The 18,389-nt window shown below is 40.9% G+C and overlaps 1 protein-coding gene across 5 annotated transcripts in view; it reads left to right on the top strand.

Moving 5' to 3' along the window:
• The window catches only part of MATN2 (matrilin 2), a 77,446-nt gene that overhangs the window by 36,271 nt on the left and 22,786 nt on the right, over window positions 1–18,389 (top strand). For all 5 annotated transcript variants that reach the window (XM_054057261.1, XM_054057263.1, XM_054057262.1 and 2 more), the window contains exons 6-8: window positions 3,476–3,598; window positions 13,033–13,155; window positions 17,096–17,218. In XM_054057261.1, the coding sequence (XP_053913236.1) occupies window positions 3,476–3,598; window positions 13,033–13,155; window positions 17,096–17,218 (369 nt within the window). The remainder of the gene's footprint in view (window positions 1–3,475; window positions 3,599–13,032; window positions 13,156–17,095; window positions 17,219–18,389) is intronic.

The following is an 18,389-nucleotide window of genomic DNA, read 5'->3' as shown; positions in this document are numbered from 1 at the left end:
GCTCTTCATGACAACTCCTCTCCTTTCACATCAACAAAATCCTGTCAGTTAAATCTTGATGGTAGTGAGCCATTCTTTCTTCATCATGCTGCTGGACACTCAGTCTCTCCACCTTTTTGGTGTTGCTAGACATGCTGTCCTCTCTTTCCTGGCACTGCTCCTAGACTGTCTGTATTGCTGCAGCTGTTGGGACCTCTTCTTCTGGCATTCTTTTGGCTGCTAGCACCTCTCTGCAGTCCTGGCACTGCTAGATTTTTTTGGCTGCTTTCTATGTTCTTATGAATCTTCTGTGAGCCTGCTCTGCTCTTCCCCCATGTTCTCTTTCATGCTCTTTATGCCTTTACTTATTCTTCCTATGCTTTTCTTCCTACCCTTTTCTTCTACCTTCCATCCTTGAATTACTTCATTCTCCTAGGCCTGAATAACCTATTAAAAAAATCATAGGATTAAACCAACAATACAATAGTAACGTGACCCATGCTGTCCACAGTTGGACCAGTGCAGAACTGGTAACTGGAAGTAAAAGATGGCTCTCATCACTTCCCAACTAATTCCAAGCAAGAAAAAGAGTGGAGCAAAGATGGGGAGATGCCAGCTGAATTAATTGCTTGCTCACTAAACAGGCCACTAATTCATCCTTTAAAAATGTTTCTTATTCAAATAGGCATGCCTAGCATTAAAAGCAGTGTGCTCTCGAAGTGTTCTTATCCTACTGTATGTCTCATGACTCAGTGCAGAAATATGAAAATAATAAAACTTAAAGAAACTAGGAAAATATTATTCTACTTTGCTCTTAAACTGTGTATATTTTCTGCATTCCAACTAAAGGATTATAGTACTTGAATATAAGAGATACAGAGTTATAACTTTTCTCAGTCTTTTCAGGAAGATTTAACTCCATGGATAATTTACCAGGCTGCGGAATGGAGTGCTCTTGACAACTTTCCCTTCTAAGCAAGAACTACTGGAAAGAAATAGAAAGCTAAAAGTGAAATTAATCTGTAGGTCAATTATTAGTGCCAGTTTGCAGGGCCTGATGGGAATTAGGGCAATTTGTATGCAAAAATTATTGAGAAAAGGGAATAATACTTCTCTCCGAAAGCAACTGTGAAGAGAGCATTCTCACTTCTTAATTACATTAGTTGAAAGGCATTATTTAAACTGAGATGTTCCTTATTCTTCCAGGCCAACTACCTCTGTGAGTAAGAAGTCTCCAGAAGGCTATAAATGGAGTAGAGCATGCCTGGAAAAATTATTTATTCCCTGAGTTTATTTCCTTTCTGTCCACAGTACCTTAGCAGCTGCGTAGTCATTAGAAGGCACAGTTTCTCCCTCAAGAGATTGTCATCTGAAAGTGCTAAGAGTCATAGTTGCTCAGATGCTGATAGTAAAACATTCTAAGACCTGTTTAGTTGTCTCTCAAGCAACAAAGCTGATGAAAGAGCTGGGAGGAATATCCTGCGAGGAGCAGCTGAGGACTGAGTTTGTCTAGTTTGGAGAAAAGGAGGCCGAGGGACAACCTCATTGCTCTTTTAAACTTCCTGAGAATGGGAAGCAGAGAGGGAGGTGCTGATCTTTCCTCCCTGGTATACAGGGATAGGATGCATGGGAATGGTTCAAAGCTGTGCCAGAGTAAGCTTAGACTGGGCATTAGGAAGGTTATCTTAACTGAGAGAGTGATCAAACACTGGAACAGGCTTCCTACAGAAGTGGTCGATGTGGCAAGCTGGTCAGTGTTCACAAGCCATTTGGACAGCATCCTTAACAATGTGCTTTATCTTTTGTTCAGCCCTGGACTGATCAGGCAGTTGGACTAGATGATCATTGTGCATCCCTTCCAACTGGAACAATTCTATTCCGTTCCATTCCATTCCAATCTCAACCTTATATTCATTAGTTGGGCAGTTGTATGTATTGTGGTATAAATACATTTCATTAGTGTTTAAAGGCCAAGGAGGAGGTGACTTTATGGAGGAACCTATATGGGCTGTTTCCCAGGTATGATGCTAGGTACAAAAAAATTATATATTCTTTAGCCTACTTACTTATTACTGTGTCTTTTAAAACACTTGAAAATGTGCATGTAGTTAGAATTAATTTAAGAGAAAAGCTGACTAATTGTATGACACATTATATCCTTGAAATATATATTCAGTAAATATGTTTTTATATGAAGCTATTCCGTCTGGAAACACTAAGGTGCTAGCCAGGAAAATGATCTCACACAGTAGCCAGTAAGTTGTCTAATTTGACTTAGTTCAACATGAATATTCTGAAAGGCTAAAAGAAGCTCTTTCAAAGTAACTAAATGGATTATACACTTTCCTAATTAGATGACCTAGACCAAATATCTTAGCACGCCTGAGTATCACATGATTTGCAAAGGCAGGGCTATTGAAGAAGGAACTGATTGCATTAAAACAAATTACTGCATCTTAAAGCAATTCAGGAGGCTCAGCAGAATAAAGTAATGAAAAAAATTACTCAGTTGGCAAAGAATGGGAACCTGTCTCGTTAAATGTCTGTGAAGCTGAGCCCGTTACTGTCTTCTGCAGAAAGAATCAGGTAAACTTGCCTAATGTGGGCCTGGGGACAGAACACCTGTTTTGTGACTTATCTTTAATTTCTTCTAAGACTTTTTTTTTTGAAGTAACAGCTTAATCTGCAAAGAAATGAAAATAGCTACCCCAATCATTTAACTTGTTTAGCACGTTTGAGTGGGCTTGAGCAAACTCTAAAACATTACCTTATTACCCTTTGGCAATCTATCTTGTAAATAGAGTTTTGTGTAATAAATGACCAGATTCATGAAATAAGTGACTGGACTAGCTATGATATATTAGTTCTCTCATACAAAAGGTGTTACATAACCAAAATATCAGTGGTGAATATCATCCTGCAGCTCTCAGGCTTCATGGCTGCAGCTGCTTTGTACAAGATAAGTCTGGAGCACCTTAGAAGGAAAGAATGAGCTGTGACAGTCTTTGGTGTAGAAGATACTGCCATGGGTCTCCTATATACTCAGGCTTTGGGAATAGTTCTTGAAAACTAATACAGCTGTGAGGGGAACTAAGGAAAAGCAGAGCAATCCCAGGACTGGAACTGGAGAAACAGAAGACAGAACTAAATCAAACAAACTTGGCTACAGCCTGGTCTACAGTGTGAACATCTGGACAGACTCACTGACTAGGACGTGGATTCTAGATCTGAGAAGACATGTTGAGAAAGCTTCTGACAATCTGCAAGTTGTTAAATGTTCAAAGGATAGGAGAAATTACCCAGAAATCATATCAAATCTTATTTACCTACTGGTATTGAAAATGCACTACCTTTTGCAGAAAGGCTCTTCAGGATAGAAATTATGTCAGCCTTTCCATTTTTGTAGATACTGTGTGTAACTGGTATCATAATATCTATGCATAACAGTTGCAATTTTGTTTTTCTAATTGTACATGTTTGTCTTGTTCTTTTTCAGTTGTTGACTACTGTGCTTTGGATAATCAAGGTTGCCAGCATGAGTGTGTTAACACTGAGGACTCCTATTACTGTAGATGCCACGAAGGGTTCATTTTAAATCCAGACAAAAGAACTTGCAGAAGTAAGTTGTGATAAGGTTTAATTACAGATAGTTTGTACTTCTGCTGTTTTCAAGTTCTCAGCAGTAATACTCCCACTGATCCTGGGAACACTGAATAATGCATGAGGTATACGAAGTGTTGGAAGTGCCCTGGAAGAGAAAGGTGCTGAAAGCAAATCAAGTTGTTTTAGGAAGTAGTTTGGCTTTTGAAGTGAAGGCCTAAGAGTAGGGGCCACTCCTACGAACAGGAAGCTTTTAACATGAAAGTGGGCTCCTTTTCAATAGTAAAAGCCCAAAGCTTTGTCTTGCATAGTCTCTTTGATTATCCAGATTTTTCAGTTAGAATATCATCTCCCTAGCTGGGTAAACAAGTCTGTACAAGATAACTTATAATCAGCTTGGTTTGTAAGACAAGCTGAAATTAAATAGAATAGTTCCACAATCAGAGGAAACATTGCAGCCTATTTTCCTATGGATTTTTCTCAAAAGTGAGTTCTTTGATAGTGTGCCAAAGCTCTGGCAACATTAATGTCTTTTACCAAGTTTCCATATTTCCACTGGGTTATAACAACTTCATGGCTTTGCTTGTTTGTTGTTTGTCAAATTTGATTGATACCAGGCTAACAAGCTCAAAAATTACCAGAGTTAGGAGTGGATATAAAAGGGAGGGGAACTGACAGACCAGAAGGTACCCTTGCCATGACTTCCTGTAATTCGGAAAACAAGCTAAAACCTCCACAATGTTTACTGTCATAACTCCCTTTCAGGAAATGTGAAGGGAAAACATTAATGTACCTTCCTAGTTACCTTTCTTCACGAGTATGGGCCTCGATGAAGAAATGTTACAATTATGTCTGTAAGCAGACAAACTCCATTAGTTTTAAGTGAGTGGAAATGCTGATGCCAGTGGTGAATTTAGGCCATATTATTATTGAGTAATGCATTCAAACATTATTTCTCAAAAGAGCACATCAATATAGCACTGAATTTCTGTGCTTTTTACAGCCTTGGGGACCTTTCAGTCTTTATGATGAGATTATGTTAACCTATAGACTGTATTGTGTATCGTATTTGGTATCTATGACACCAACCTGAGTGGTGCAGTTGTCACACCGGAAGGACAGGATGTCATTCACACGGACTTGGAGAAGTGAGCGTGTGTGAACCTCATGAGGTTCAACAAGGCCAAGTGCAAGGTTCTACACCTGTGCTGGGGCAATCCATGGTTTCAATACAGGATGGGGGATGATGTGATTGAGACCAGCCCTGTGGAGAAGAACTTGAGGGTGCTGATTGATGAAAAGCTCAACATGAGTTGGTGATGTGCACTTGCAGCCCAGAAGACCAACTGTATCCTGGGCTGCATCAAAAGAAGCGTGAGAGGTGGACGAGAGGGAATAGCTTTAAATTGGAAGGGGGAAGATTTAGACTAGACATTAGGAAGAAATTCTTCACAATGAGGGTGATGAGGCACTGGCACAGGTTGCCCAGGGAAGCTGTGAATGTCTCATCCCTGGAAGTGTTCAAGGCCAGGTTGGATGGGGCTTTGAGTAGCCTAGTCTAGTGAGATGTGTCCCTGCCCACGGCAGGGGGGTCGGAACTGGGTGATCTTTAAGGTCCCTTCGACCCAAACCATTCGATGATTCTATGATCTATTTCATTTAAATTTAATATTTGGAAGGAAAGCATCTAATCCAGGCTGTACGGCTGACCTTATGATCAAGGGAGAGAGATACACATTTCTAGACAGTGATTGCACACAGCTCTGATGCAAATTTATGGAGGTGCCTGTATTTTCCTTGACTATGCAGGGAGCCTGGATGACTTGACAGACTAGACATCAAATTTTTAGATGGTAAGAGTTAGGGGACATGAATTTCCTGCCTCCCCAAGGGCCACAGTACAGTTTGTACTGGTTCACGATGCTTATAGACTGTATGAACTCGCCCCTTTGTCAAGTATCTGTCAGCTGAGGGCAGGCTAAATTCTCTTGTACTCCATATATTTTTGAAATTTTACTGTAGTGTAAGTGCTTTCCATTGCCTGAGCAAAAAATTTTGTCAATTCCTTCAATTAAGGAATATGGATTTTAAGCAGTGTTTTTTCCTCCAGTTTGAACTGAGCAAAGACCTCTAAAATGCATAAACATTTCACGTCTTGAGTCTTTTTTAGCTTACGATCTAACGGTATGAATTATTTTAACCCGTTTAAATTGATGATCCACAGAATGCTGGAAGCTGAGAGAGTATTCTGGGAAAGTAGTATTTCAGGCTTGTCCTGTCTTTATCCTCTGGCTTTGGTATCTATTGCTTGAGACAGCACATTGGGCTGTCTAGACTGTCAGTCTGAACATGTGCTGCTGTCATTATATAGCAAACACAAATGCTTTCAAATGCTGATTGGACAGGATCTCTGGAAGTCCCCTACTATAGCCTCCTCTTCAAAGTGGAACCACCGCAAGCTGTGGATTGAGTCAGCTATGGTTTTGTCTAGATGAGTCTCAGAAAGTTCCAGTGGAGAGTCCACAACCTCTCTGGGCAGCCTGTTCCACTGCTGCACTATCCCTGTCATGAAAAACATTTTCCTCACCTCCAACGTGAATCACCCAAGCCACAGGTGCCACAGGTGTGATCATTGTGCCTTGTCACATCTTCTGTCACTGCCAAGAAAGTTTTAGTCGTTTATCACTATGCTTTGAGGCTGGTGGCCAGGCAAATTTTTGCACCACCTAACAGTTCTTTCTTCTAGCCAATCATAGAATCATAGAATCATAGAATCACCAGGTTGGAAAGGACCCACTGGATCATCGAGTCCAACCATTCCTAACACTCGCTTAAACCATGTCCCCGAGCATCTCATCCGCCCATTCCTTAAACACCTCCAGGGAAGGCAACTCGACCACCTCCCTGGGCAGCCTCTTCCAGTGCCCAATGCCCCTTTCAGTGAAAAATTTTTTTCTGATATCCAGCCTGAACCTCCCCTGACGGAGGTTCAGGCCATTCCCCCTTGTCCTGTCCCCTGTCACTTGGGAGAAGAGGCCAGCTCCCTCCTTTCCACAACCTCCTTTCAGGTAGTTGTAGAGAATAATAAGGTCTCTCCTCAGCCTCCTCTTCTCCAGGCTAAACAACCCCGGCTCTCTCAGCCGCTCCTGGTAAGATTTGTTCTCCAGCCCCTTCACCAGCTTCGTCGCTCTTCTCTGGACACACTCCAGAGCCTCAACATCCTTCTTGTGGTGAGGGGTCCAGAACTGAACACAGTATTCAAGGTGCGGTCTCACCAGTGCTGAGTACAGAGGGAGAAAAACCTCCCTGGACCTGCTGGTCACACTGTTTCTGATACAAGCCAAGATGCCATTGGCCTTCTTGGCCACCTGGGCACACTGCTGGCTCATGCTCAGTCAGCTGTCAACCATTACCCCCAGGTCCTTCTCCTTCAGGCAGCTCTCCAGCCACTCTTCCTGTAGCACTGCACAGGGTTGTTATGCCCCAAGTGCAGGACCCGGCATTTGGCGTTGTTGAACCTCATGCCATTGGCCTCGGCCCAGCGGTCCAGCCTGTTCAGGTCCCTTTGCAGAGCCTCCCTACCCTCCAGCAGATCCACACTTCCACCCAGCTTAGTGTCATCCGCAAACTTGCTGAGAGTGCACTCAATGCCTCCATCCAGGTCATTGATAAAGACATTGAACAGAGCTGGACCCAGTACCGAGCCCTGAGGAACCCCACTTGTAACTGGCCTCCAGCTGAAGTTAACTCCATTGACCACCACTCTCTGGGCCCGGCCATCCAACCAGTTTTCCACACAGGAGAGTGTGCGCCTGTCCAGGCCAGAGGCTGACAGGTGCTGAAGCAGAATGCTGTGAGAAACTGTGTCAAAAGCTTTACCGAAGTCCAAGAAGACTACATCCACAGCCTTTCCCCCATCCAGTAGTCGAGTGATTTTGTCATAGAAGGCGATCAGGTTAGTTTGGCAAGACCTGCCTTTTGTAAACCCGTGTTGACTGGGCCTGATCACCCGGTTCTCTTGCATGTGCTTCATGATAGCACTCAAGATCACCTGTTCCATGACTTTCCCCGGCACTGAGGTCAGACTGACAGGCCTGTAGTTCCCTGGATCCTCCCTGCAACCCTTCTTGTAGATTGGCACAACAGTAGCCAGCCTCCAGTCCAGTGGACCTTCCCCAGTCAGCCAGGACCGCTGGAAGATGATGGAAAGGGGTTTGGAAAGGACATCTGCCAGCTCCTTCAATACTCTTGGGTGGATCCCATCCAGCCCCATAGACTTATGGGTGTCTAGGTGGGCAAGCAAGTCTCTAACTACCTCCTCTTGGATCATGGGAGCCTCATTCTTGCTCCTCTAACTCCTGGGTTTGTACACAGAGGGAACAACTTTCCTTGCTATTAAAGACTGAGGCAAAGAAGGCATTAAGTACCTCAGCCTCGTCCTTATCCCCTGTCACTGTTGTTCCTTCTGCATCCAATAGGGACTGAATATTCTCCCTAGTCCTCCTTTTCTTGTTAATGTATTTGTAGAAAGATTTTTTATTATCTTTCACAGACTTAGACAATTTGATTTCTAGTTGGGCCTTAGCCCTCCTGGTTTTTTCCCTGCACGATCTCACTTCCTCCCTGTAGTTAACCCAAGACGCCTGCCACTTCCTCCAAAGGTCATACACCTTCTTCTTCTTTTTGATACATCTCAAGATCTCCCTGCTCAACCAAGCTGGCTTTTGGCCCTGCCGGCTCCTTTTCCAGAACATGGGGATGGTTTGCTCCTGAGCTGCTAGGATTTCATTTTTTAAGAGCACCCAGCCCTCGTGGGCTCCCTTGCCCTCAAGGACTGTCTCCCATGGGACATTGCCAACCAACCTTCTGAACAGTCCAAAGCCTGCTCTCTGGAAGTTTAATGTGACTGTTTTGCTAATCCCCTTCTTTATCCCACCTAGAACTGAAAACCCTATCATCTCATGATCGCTTAGTCCCAGGCGTCCCCACACCGTCACATCCGCCACAAAGCCTTCTCTGTTCACTAACCAGTTGTGTGAGGAAGTTGTCTTCCACATACTCCAGGAACCTCCAAGACTGCTTCCTTTCTGCTGTATTGTACTTCCAGCAGATATCCGGAAAGTTGAAGTCTCCCACGAGGACAAGAGGTAGAGATCTAGAGACTATCCCTAGCTGTTTATAGGAGAGCTCATCAGCTGTTTCTTCTTGGCTGGGTGGTCTGTAGCAGACTCCCATCACAATGTCTGCCTTCTTGTGGGCTCCTCTGATTTTAACCCATAAGCACTCAGTCCCTTCCTTACCGTAATCCAGCTCAAGGGTATCAAAGCACTCTTTAACATAGAGGGCTACCCCACCTCCTCTCCTACTCTTCATGTCTTGCCTGAAGAGTTTATACCCCCCATAGCTGTACTCCAGTTATATGAGTCATCCCACCATGTTTCTGTGATGGCAATACTTCCTTGGGACTGAAATGATACAGGTTGGTCTGCAGTTTCCTGGGTCTTTCTTCATGCCTTTTTTAAAGATGACTTTAACATTAGCATTTTTCAGTTATAAAGGGCCTCTTTCAGTCCCCATGAATTTTCATACATGATAGACAGTGGTTTCACGTCACCAGCTCTTTCAGCACTCACAGGCAAATACCAGTCATCCATGGATCTTATATATCCAGTTTCTCTAAGTAGTCTCTAACTGATATTGATAGCCCCTCTCTTTCCCAAACTCTGCTGGTAAACATGAAAATCTGGGAGCAGGCAAAAATAAAAATAATAAAAATAATAAAAATAATAAAATAATATAAAAGGCATTATTGTTTTCAGCTGATTCTGTATTGTTCATCACTACGTTGTTCCCCTAACCAAAAGACCCACATTTTCTCTTTCTTTTTGCTACCAGCATATTTTTAGATTCTTATTACCCTTAGTGTACCTCATTACTAATAGGTCCAGCTGTCTCAAAGTGCCTAAGCAATGCTTTTATACTCCTTAGTCTTTCTTTCTCTCTCTACTATTTTCCCTCTTTGTGTTTTAGTTACTAAGAATCTCTTTGATCTTCTAAGCAGATTTTCCAGTACGATGGAATAATTTGTTCCTAAACTCATAGCAAGATTTCTTTATATCATCTAGTTCTCCTGGGCATTCTTTCTCTTTGTGGCTCTTTCTCAGGGGATTCTGCCTGGCAATTCCCTGAATAAGCTGGTATCTGAGCTTGTTAAATATGGAGTTCAAATTCTGCTGTTCGCCCTCCAGCCTTCTGGATTGTGAACTCAGACACCTCATGGTCACAGCAGCTAGTCAAGAAGAACATCAGCCCTCAAGAATTTGTGTAGGGAGTTGTCACCAAGGCTGTGCAGAAACCTCGTGAGTTGCCCTCACAATGATGTCTTGCCCTTCCCATAGGTGTTTGGCTGGCAGCAATTTCCAATGTGAACAAAAGCCTATGATTCAGAGACTTTTGCTGTGTGTTTATAGAAAGCCTTATTCACTGCATCCTTTTGGTAACAAACACCACCACCACGCTCCCAGTGTCATTTCCCCTCTGATCTTGACCAGAAACTCTCAGCAGGCACATCTGTGGTTTCATGTTGGACCTCTGTGGAGTGGAGGAGATCTATAACATTTAATGCAAAACTACACTGCTCCGCAAGGGAGTGCAAGCTGGGAACCAAGGATGGCTACAAGGCAATCAGGGTCAGTAATCTCTCTGACAAGGTGCCACAGTAACCCAAAAAGAAGAACAAAATAGGTCTTATGACAGTTAACCAGGTTCAGTCAACAGTCCAGTGATCACCTGGTTGTGTCAAGAAAGGTGTAAGGTTGATTCAGGAACTCGAGTCAGCCAGTCAGCAGGTCAGGATCAGCAAAACAGAAGGTCAGGCACAAGTGTACATATAACAAAGCTCAGGCAAGAACTAAGGGTGAGAGCCTAACGTTAAATGCAGCTCCCAAGCCAGGAGGGACGGACCACAGACAAGACTTCTCACAGCTATGTGCATCTCTGCCATGTTAACTATATTCTGGTTTGTTGATAATGCTTTAAATTAGTTTGAAATCAAGGGACAAATCCATCAGTTTGTAATTAGGGAGAAATCAAAGTGGACATGGTAGGCCGTAGAGATTGATTCAGAAGGAGTTGTCAAGGAGGAATGAGAAAATACTATGTCAAATCATTCTGTTTCAAGATGCATGTCCTTAGTCTAAGCATAAATAAAACTTCCTAAGCCATTTTTCCTTGTAGTTGATATATTCTGCACCTTGCTAATAAAACAAAGCATGAAGAAAAGAACTGTGTAGCTCTTAATGCTATGAAAGTCAAGACAGCATGGGAACTCTCAGAGCAAAACTGTCCACTGGTTCCACATGTTATGAATCACTCTGCCTTTGATTCAGCATAAACACCATGAAGAAACAAACATCAGATTGCTGGATTTAAAATGTCTGCAGATTTAAAACCTTTAACATACATTTCTACATATTTGGCTTATGTGCTGAATCTCAGGGATGGTCACCAACCAGCCAAGATTCACAACTGTGCCAGACCAGATCTCTGCGTCAGCAAGCAGGCTTGAGCCTGGGATGCTAGCTCCTGAGGTCTTGTGACTATCTCAGAATCCTGGCTTTCCTTTCAAGAACAGAAAGTAAGCTTTCGTGCTCATGGCTACAAAGGAAAGCTTGAAAATGTAAATGTTTTCAGTAAGGTCATGCCTATCTGACACGTGTTTTCTCTGAGAATTGCTCCAAATGTCTTAGAATGAAATACAAGGAACACAGCTCATGAGAGCAACCCTGACACATCAACAAGAGTGCTCTATATGTGGCTGGAAGAAAGCAGCAAATTCAGATTATCAGTAAGGCAAGTAGAGGTGATTCTTAGCTAAGAAGTTAACTATTCGGGGGACTTTCGCCACTCTTGCTGCTCCTCTCAAGAGGACAGATGGTAGCTTCTTCTTGGGTTTAGGGGTGCTAAGCCTCAGCTATTGTTCTTTAGGGGAGGCCCCTGCTTGAGTTGTGGGTGGGTTCACATGAGCTGCAGTTGGTAGAGGCCTTCTGTTAGCAGCCTTAATCTAGACTGTGTTAACGAAGCACTGTGAAATGTGTTGCTGGTGTTCCCAACACAACAGCCTCAACAAAGATAATAATAAATACTTTTCAACTTTTGTGGTAATTTTCAGAACCAGTTACTCAGGAAAAGACTGTACTACACACCTAAATTAGCAAGGATTTGACCTGGTAATTGCAACACAGCACTGACTAGGTCCAGAAGGTGTACAGCTCTGTTCCTCTGGTGAACACACAAGTGGCTTTATGATTTTTGTCTCTTCAGTGCACTCTTGAACAAACCATATTTTCTGATTACTTTTTAGTAAACAGATAAGATACCCCTGCGTTATGTGCATGTGCATATGTTGTCATAAAAAGCTTTAATAAAAGAAATGACCTATAAGTATGCAGAGTTCATAAATGACAAAATACTCCTCCAGGTTTTTCTTAGAAAGTCACATTCCACTTTGTTTGTCCTGCAAATATGGTGGTTTGTTATTGCTAAGGGCTTTCATCATATATAAAGGCTCAGTTGCATTAGCCTGCCACACATACAAGGTAAAACCAGTCCTGCCTCAGGAAACTAATTACTCCTGGGAATGACAATCTCTGAATGTCAGTTTCTGTGATGAGGTGTTCCAGAGTGCCTGGATGTTTTCAAAATGTGACTTACTTGATTTGTGACTTCTTTATCTTTTTTTAGCAGTGCTGAGGGGATAAGACCATTCTCTTGGTAGTATAAATTAATTAATTCCACTAATACAAAACTAAGTGATGATCAGACACTGTCTCTAAGTGAATGTCAGGTTCTTTGACTTCAACAGTAGTGGCAAACACTGTGTGGTAAATATCCCTGTGCTTGTTGCACAAATACTTTCCATTTTAAGGTACCTCATATGCCAGTAGTAGCTGTTTCTAGACTTTGCTCTTCCCTTTCATGAGCATTTTAAATGGAAGAGTTGTGTAGCAAACACTCAGAGCTGTTAAAACACCAGTGCTCTTGATGAACTGATTGTCCTGCTTTGATCCAGTGAACGGCATTCAAAAGCACATTTGTTTATTACAGTTCATATCTAACTTGCTCTGAGTAAAACAGAGACAATTTTGATGAGGCAATGTGTAGGGCTTAGCTGCAAAATGTTAAGAAATATTTAAAATTCTATCTTCTCTGATGCATGTAGTACATGTGTTCTCAAAAATTCATTGGAGTATACATATCAGGCATAGCTGAGTACAGCAGATATTTGGAAAAAAAGGAATATTTTATTTTCATAGTTTGTAACAATATGGTAAAGAGGCAGAATGGTGCCTAGCTAAAGAAAAGCTAAAGAAAAGAAAACAAAATAACTGGTTTTATCTAGTTTATTTCTAAGGAATCTATGTAACTCATTGAAGCGTTTTTTTTCCCATTTAGGACCAGACTATTGTGCTCTTCAGGACCATGGCTGTGAGCAGGAATGTGTTAATACAGATGATTCCTATTTTTGTCAATGCCAAGAAGGGTTTAGACTTAATCCAGATAAGAAAACATGCAGAAGTGAGTAATCCTTTGGACATAATAAAGTTCATCTGCTTTTATTTCTTAAACCTGCTGTGAATGGTTTCCCTTTTAAACGGATGAAAGTTTTCACTATAATTAAGGTTGAAACAAATGTTTCTTTGTAAACTTGAATTTTAACTGAGCCAGTCATGCTGGAAAAATACAGTTTGCTGTTTTGTAGACTAGATGGCACATTAGATGTTTTCTGAAGAGATTTGTGGAAACCTGAGGAGTAATATAGGAACAAAAGTGTCTCAAAACTGATAAGTACATTACTTACTTGAAACTTTCTGACCTCATCTTGAAGTTACACAAATAGCTCTTAAAAAAAAATTCACCTTGCTTTGCCCAGTTGGTTTAGCCAAGGACAGATGTGTTTCATTAGCTTGGGGAAGTATTAGATAAGTAATGCAGCTATTAAAATCAGCTATAAGTCACACACGAAACACCACAGTTTCAAAAAAAATTATTTGTAAAAACAGCCTCAGCATCATCAGATTTCTAAACCAATCAAACGTAGTATTTACTTCAAAATTACTTTTGTGTTACAGTTCTTCTTCAGTGGAGGCCTGGAATTGCAGCAGATTTCCCATGTAATGTTGTTAAAGTTTAAGGAGAATAAATTCAGCAAAACTAACTAGCCTGATCTGGTGACTCAGTTCTTGAGGGGAGAATTGCACTGCTGATATTTTGTGAATAAGAATGTTGCCTGGAGCAACATAATTACATTTCTAGATGCTTATAAAATTAATCTGGTTTTGGAACTGCATTTTCTTTCAGCCTTAAAGATGTGTTCTCATGAAGCATTGCCATTTTTACAGCAATCCATGCTATTCTGGTTTTTATTATCTATACGGTATTTTAATCTATCTAGATTTTTATAGATTGGATGTGCCTTGATGAGTATAGGAGCAAAAGAACAGCATTGTATCGAATGTTTATTGTCAAAGATCTAATTGCGAATTGAAGGCAAATTATAATTCCCACTTGGGATATTTTTCCTTAACTTTAGGGGGCCTTGGATATGCCTATAAACCTGGTGATATTTCCAGGGTAAAGCTCCTATTCTGAATCTTGTTATAACAAGGCTCATGTTAGATGATAAGCTTATCAAATAAAGCAGAACATTTGCAGATATGACCTTTTTATAAATCAGGGAGAGTGCATCACTGGTGACTAGCACCAGCTATTCCTCCTTCACCATGATGCATGACTTCCGATGACTATAGGAGCAGGTCTATGGGAGTCAAAATGAAGTGCTGCGTAGCCAAGTATTTGCAGTCTGCTCTCAGATCCTCAGCTCACTGTCAGCTTTAACAGGTGTCCAAAGCACAGAATCCAGTATCATTTAAGAAAAGTGAGGTTTCCTAAGCTATTTTACTTCAGAAACCCTCATGGGTGGCTTGAATTCTTAACTGTTTTTCTCTCCACAGAAGCAAAATTCTGTGCTTTAGGTCAGCATTACTGTGAACATGAAAGGGTTAACGTGGAAGAGTCATTTGTGTGCAAATGTCATCCTGGATACACCCAACAACATGATGGCAATACGTGCAGAAACCAGCATGTCTCGTGAACTGCAGCAAGTAGTTACTGCAGTGGGGCGAGGTGTGAACAGAATGAGAAAATACTCTTAGGATCCTTTTGAGAGCTTTCTAAGCTATGCAAACCTATATTACCGTAAAGTCCGTCACGAGCCACGCCTAGTGAAGTAATGCTATAGTGAGATGCCTGATCCAATAGAGAACTAGAGCATCATCTTCTGCAATCCAAATAAGTAGGAAAATGTGTTCAGCCAAGGTGTCTGGCAGAAAGGCTGTGCTAACTGTTGCACATCTGTGTCCATGCTATGGGCTATGTAAAGTGCAGTATACCTAATACTGATGTATACTGTTATGTGGAGGTATGTAGAGGATCCCCCTTCTCTATGTTTACACTTAAAGAGATCTGTTCCATCAAATGTCCTCTTTTAATAAGAATGTTACTAAGTGAAGGATCAGTGTTGCATCAGAAGAACCCAACAACATTGCCCGCTTGACATAACCCAGTTTTTAGAAGAGACTTTTACTGCAGAGAACCATTTTTCACAACATCTGAAATATTGGCAGCATTTTTCCCTGATGCACTTATGACATAAGTTTCCAAAGGAACACTCAGTCACTGAAATTTTAAAAAAGTTGGTTGGCCAGGGAGTAATTTTTAAATAATTTTTTTTGTGATAGAGCCATATTTAAGGAAACTTAGATGTGCTGCAAGAGCTCAGAAGTATTTAACAATTATAGGACTAGGCTATATTAAGTTGAATATCTAAAGATTAATATATCCCAAGACACTCATTGTTTTTAAAAATTCTGAGCCTTCCCCTGTCCCTTCCCCTTCTTATTTTATCTTTACACATGTAAGGAAGCGCACACGGTGACAAAATTTACGTTATACTGAGTTCTGTAGCCTCGTAATTAATAACTTTGTGATTACTCTACTCTGAAAGAATGTGGTAAAAGATTCTGTGTGAGAACCCAAAATATTTAAATGTTATCATTCACGTTAGTGTGGGTGTTTGTATTGTAAGAGATGATGCCAAACAGGTGCAATATTTCACATAGAATGGGGGGGGAGTATTTTTTTTTCCCACATTTTTTATGTGCACAGAGAATTTACACAAGCCTCTTCATGATGATGTAAACTCTTGGAAAAAGGAGAATGTTCCAGTTGGAACTTGCTTTAGCTAGCAAAAATTGACACCTCAGCTTCACTTATTCAAGCCAACATTATCTCTGTCTATATATAGTGGTAAACCTGGAACAATTGTTGCAAACACGTTGCAATATTACTAATATACTAATATAACTATTGCTTAGCTAAATAAACTAATAAAGAGCAATATTTAGAACTAAGTAATTTTACATGAAGTACAGATTTTTTTTTTTTTATGTAAACAAATAGCTGCCAAGGTGCCTGTTCCCATCTGTGAATGATTTGCAAACAGAGACATATGAGACTGTGTTTGTGTCTGAGAACTCCACTACTTTTAATAAAGTTAAGCTAAAGTGATTTGGGCCTGTATGACTAAAAATGTCCATTAACAAGTCAGCAATAAAGTATTATAAGGAAGTCCAGTATAAAGTTTTTTTCCTGAACTGTGCTTTTTCTATATTGACAGAGTCAGCAGATGACATAGTACATCTGCAAATGCACGTATCTCATCTTACTGCTTTGCTGTCCATTCTAGGAGGCAGTGTAATTTTTAAACCGAATTCACACCTCTCTCTCCCTTCCTCTACCCTTCGTCTTTCATACAACCGGTTGCATACAAGACTAAAAAAAAAAATCCATTCATCTTACTTGGAATAGGAATAGGAAAATCAAAGAAAAGGAACACATTGAGACACACCCACATTCGTAACCTGTCCCCGACAAAGCTTTAACTGCTCAGACCTGTTGGCAGGTTAAAATTTTAAATTGGTGATTCCTCATCCTGTTGAAAAAGAATTTACTGTTTATTAAATTAACTGAAAGCCATAGTTTCTACTTAAGGAGTTACTAATATTCATACTTTCTCTCTGAGAAAATTTTGTGGTGAACAAAAAAGAGAGTCTTGCTTTTTAAAGAAAGAAAGCATGATTCTGTGGGTAAGACCAGGCTGGATTTCAAGGTTCTTCCTACACTCCACTTCATGTTAGTTTCCCTTTGTGATTTTTGGCAAGGGAGATTTGTACTTCATCAAGGTTGTTATCTGCCAAGTGATGATGATGTACTCATTTCACTTAGGTCTTATTAATTAACTCAGGTTACTCAAATAGGTGGGGGTACTGCATAGATAAATAGCTGTACTGGTCTTTTTCCCTTGCTCTGCAAAGGCATTGTGTACTAACTGCAGTGTCGTAGTGTATGTATCTAAGTCTCCAATGTGATTTCTTCAATTATTAACACGTATCTATAGGAGTGGATCACTGTGCTGAAAGCAATCATGGCTGTGAGCAACTGTGTCTCAATACTGATGTCTCCTATGTCTGTCAGTGCTCTGAAGGATTTGTCATCAATGAGGACCTAAAAACCTGCACTCGTAAGTCTTGTGAGAACCTCCTTGACCTAAGAAAGGTTTCTGTTTTCACAAAGGGAAGAGGACACACCTTCAATTTATTCTTACAGTCTGCATTTTGATAATACTTTAATAATGACTTGAAAGCAGAAGCAGACAGAAAAAGGACTTAGGGAAGAATGCTTGTCAAGATAACTAAATCCTCCTACATTCAATTTTGGAGGATCTGTTCATCCCCAGGTGCTGAGCACAGTTTTTCAGCCACCAGACCTGTCATCTTGACAGTAGTTTCCCCCAGCTGCATCAGCTTACCTGGGGCAAGAGGAGAAGTGAAAGTCCCACACTGAGCTTTACATTCTGAATGAGAGCCTTTAAATAAGTGAACAAAAGTTTTCCTGACAGCTCTCCACCCATTATATTATCTGAGAATCATTGCAGTTTCACAAATAGCTGAATTGCCTCCTTCACTGGAAAAGTAATGTGTATAAAGGGCCAGGAAAAGAGGAATGTGAATGAATTTTGCCTGTTGGCAAAAAAAGTTTTCCTAGACCTCTTTGACAAGAGGGTTTTGGTCATTTTTTTCTACAGGTTTTGGAGGTATGTTATTTTTCAAGCTTGTTGACTGTTGGAGCAGCTCCAGAGTTTGGTCCAACAGAAACAGCCAAACTATGGCATCTTATCAACCTATAAATAGAAAATCTCTTTTCCTTTGTAGTAAAAAAAAGCATCAGGCTTTCACCCTTGAGTTATTTTCCTCCAGGCTGTACTTTGAGACCTGTCAGCAGCATTAAAACAGTCCTATGGCTTCTAGAATGCCCCTGTGCAATGAAACTGAGTCCTTGTGAATAGCTCCTCTTCTTGCCAGCACACCCCTCTCCTCATATACATTTAAAAATGAGATTTGTCCTATTCCTCAGCTCTAGATGAGTTGTTGAAACCTGGTGGATGTTTTTAGGCTATCATGAATCATAGAATCGTTTAGGTTGAAAAAGATCTTTAAGATTATAGAGTCCTACTGTCCAATCCATGGAAAGAGATATAACACTTTGAGATTTCCTAAATGAGCAGCTGAATGTAAGAGATTAATATTTAACATATACAACTCCTAATAGGAAAACATCTGGGAATTGCAATTCTGTTGTCATATACACTGATGCAAGTATAATTTAGACAGCTGGGGAACGCCTGAATGGTA

The sequence above is a fragment of the Cuculus canorus genome, chromosome 2 (assembly GCF_017976375.1).
Source record: "Cuculus canorus isolate bCucCan1 chromosome 2, bCucCan1.pri, whole genome shotgun sequence".
Lineage (NCBI taxonomy): Eukaryota > Metazoa > Chordata > Aves > Cuculiformes > Cuculidae > Cuculus > Cuculus canorus.
The sequence above is the reverse complement of the archived record's forward strand: the minus strand, read 5'-3'. Positions and strand labels throughout refer to the sequence as shown.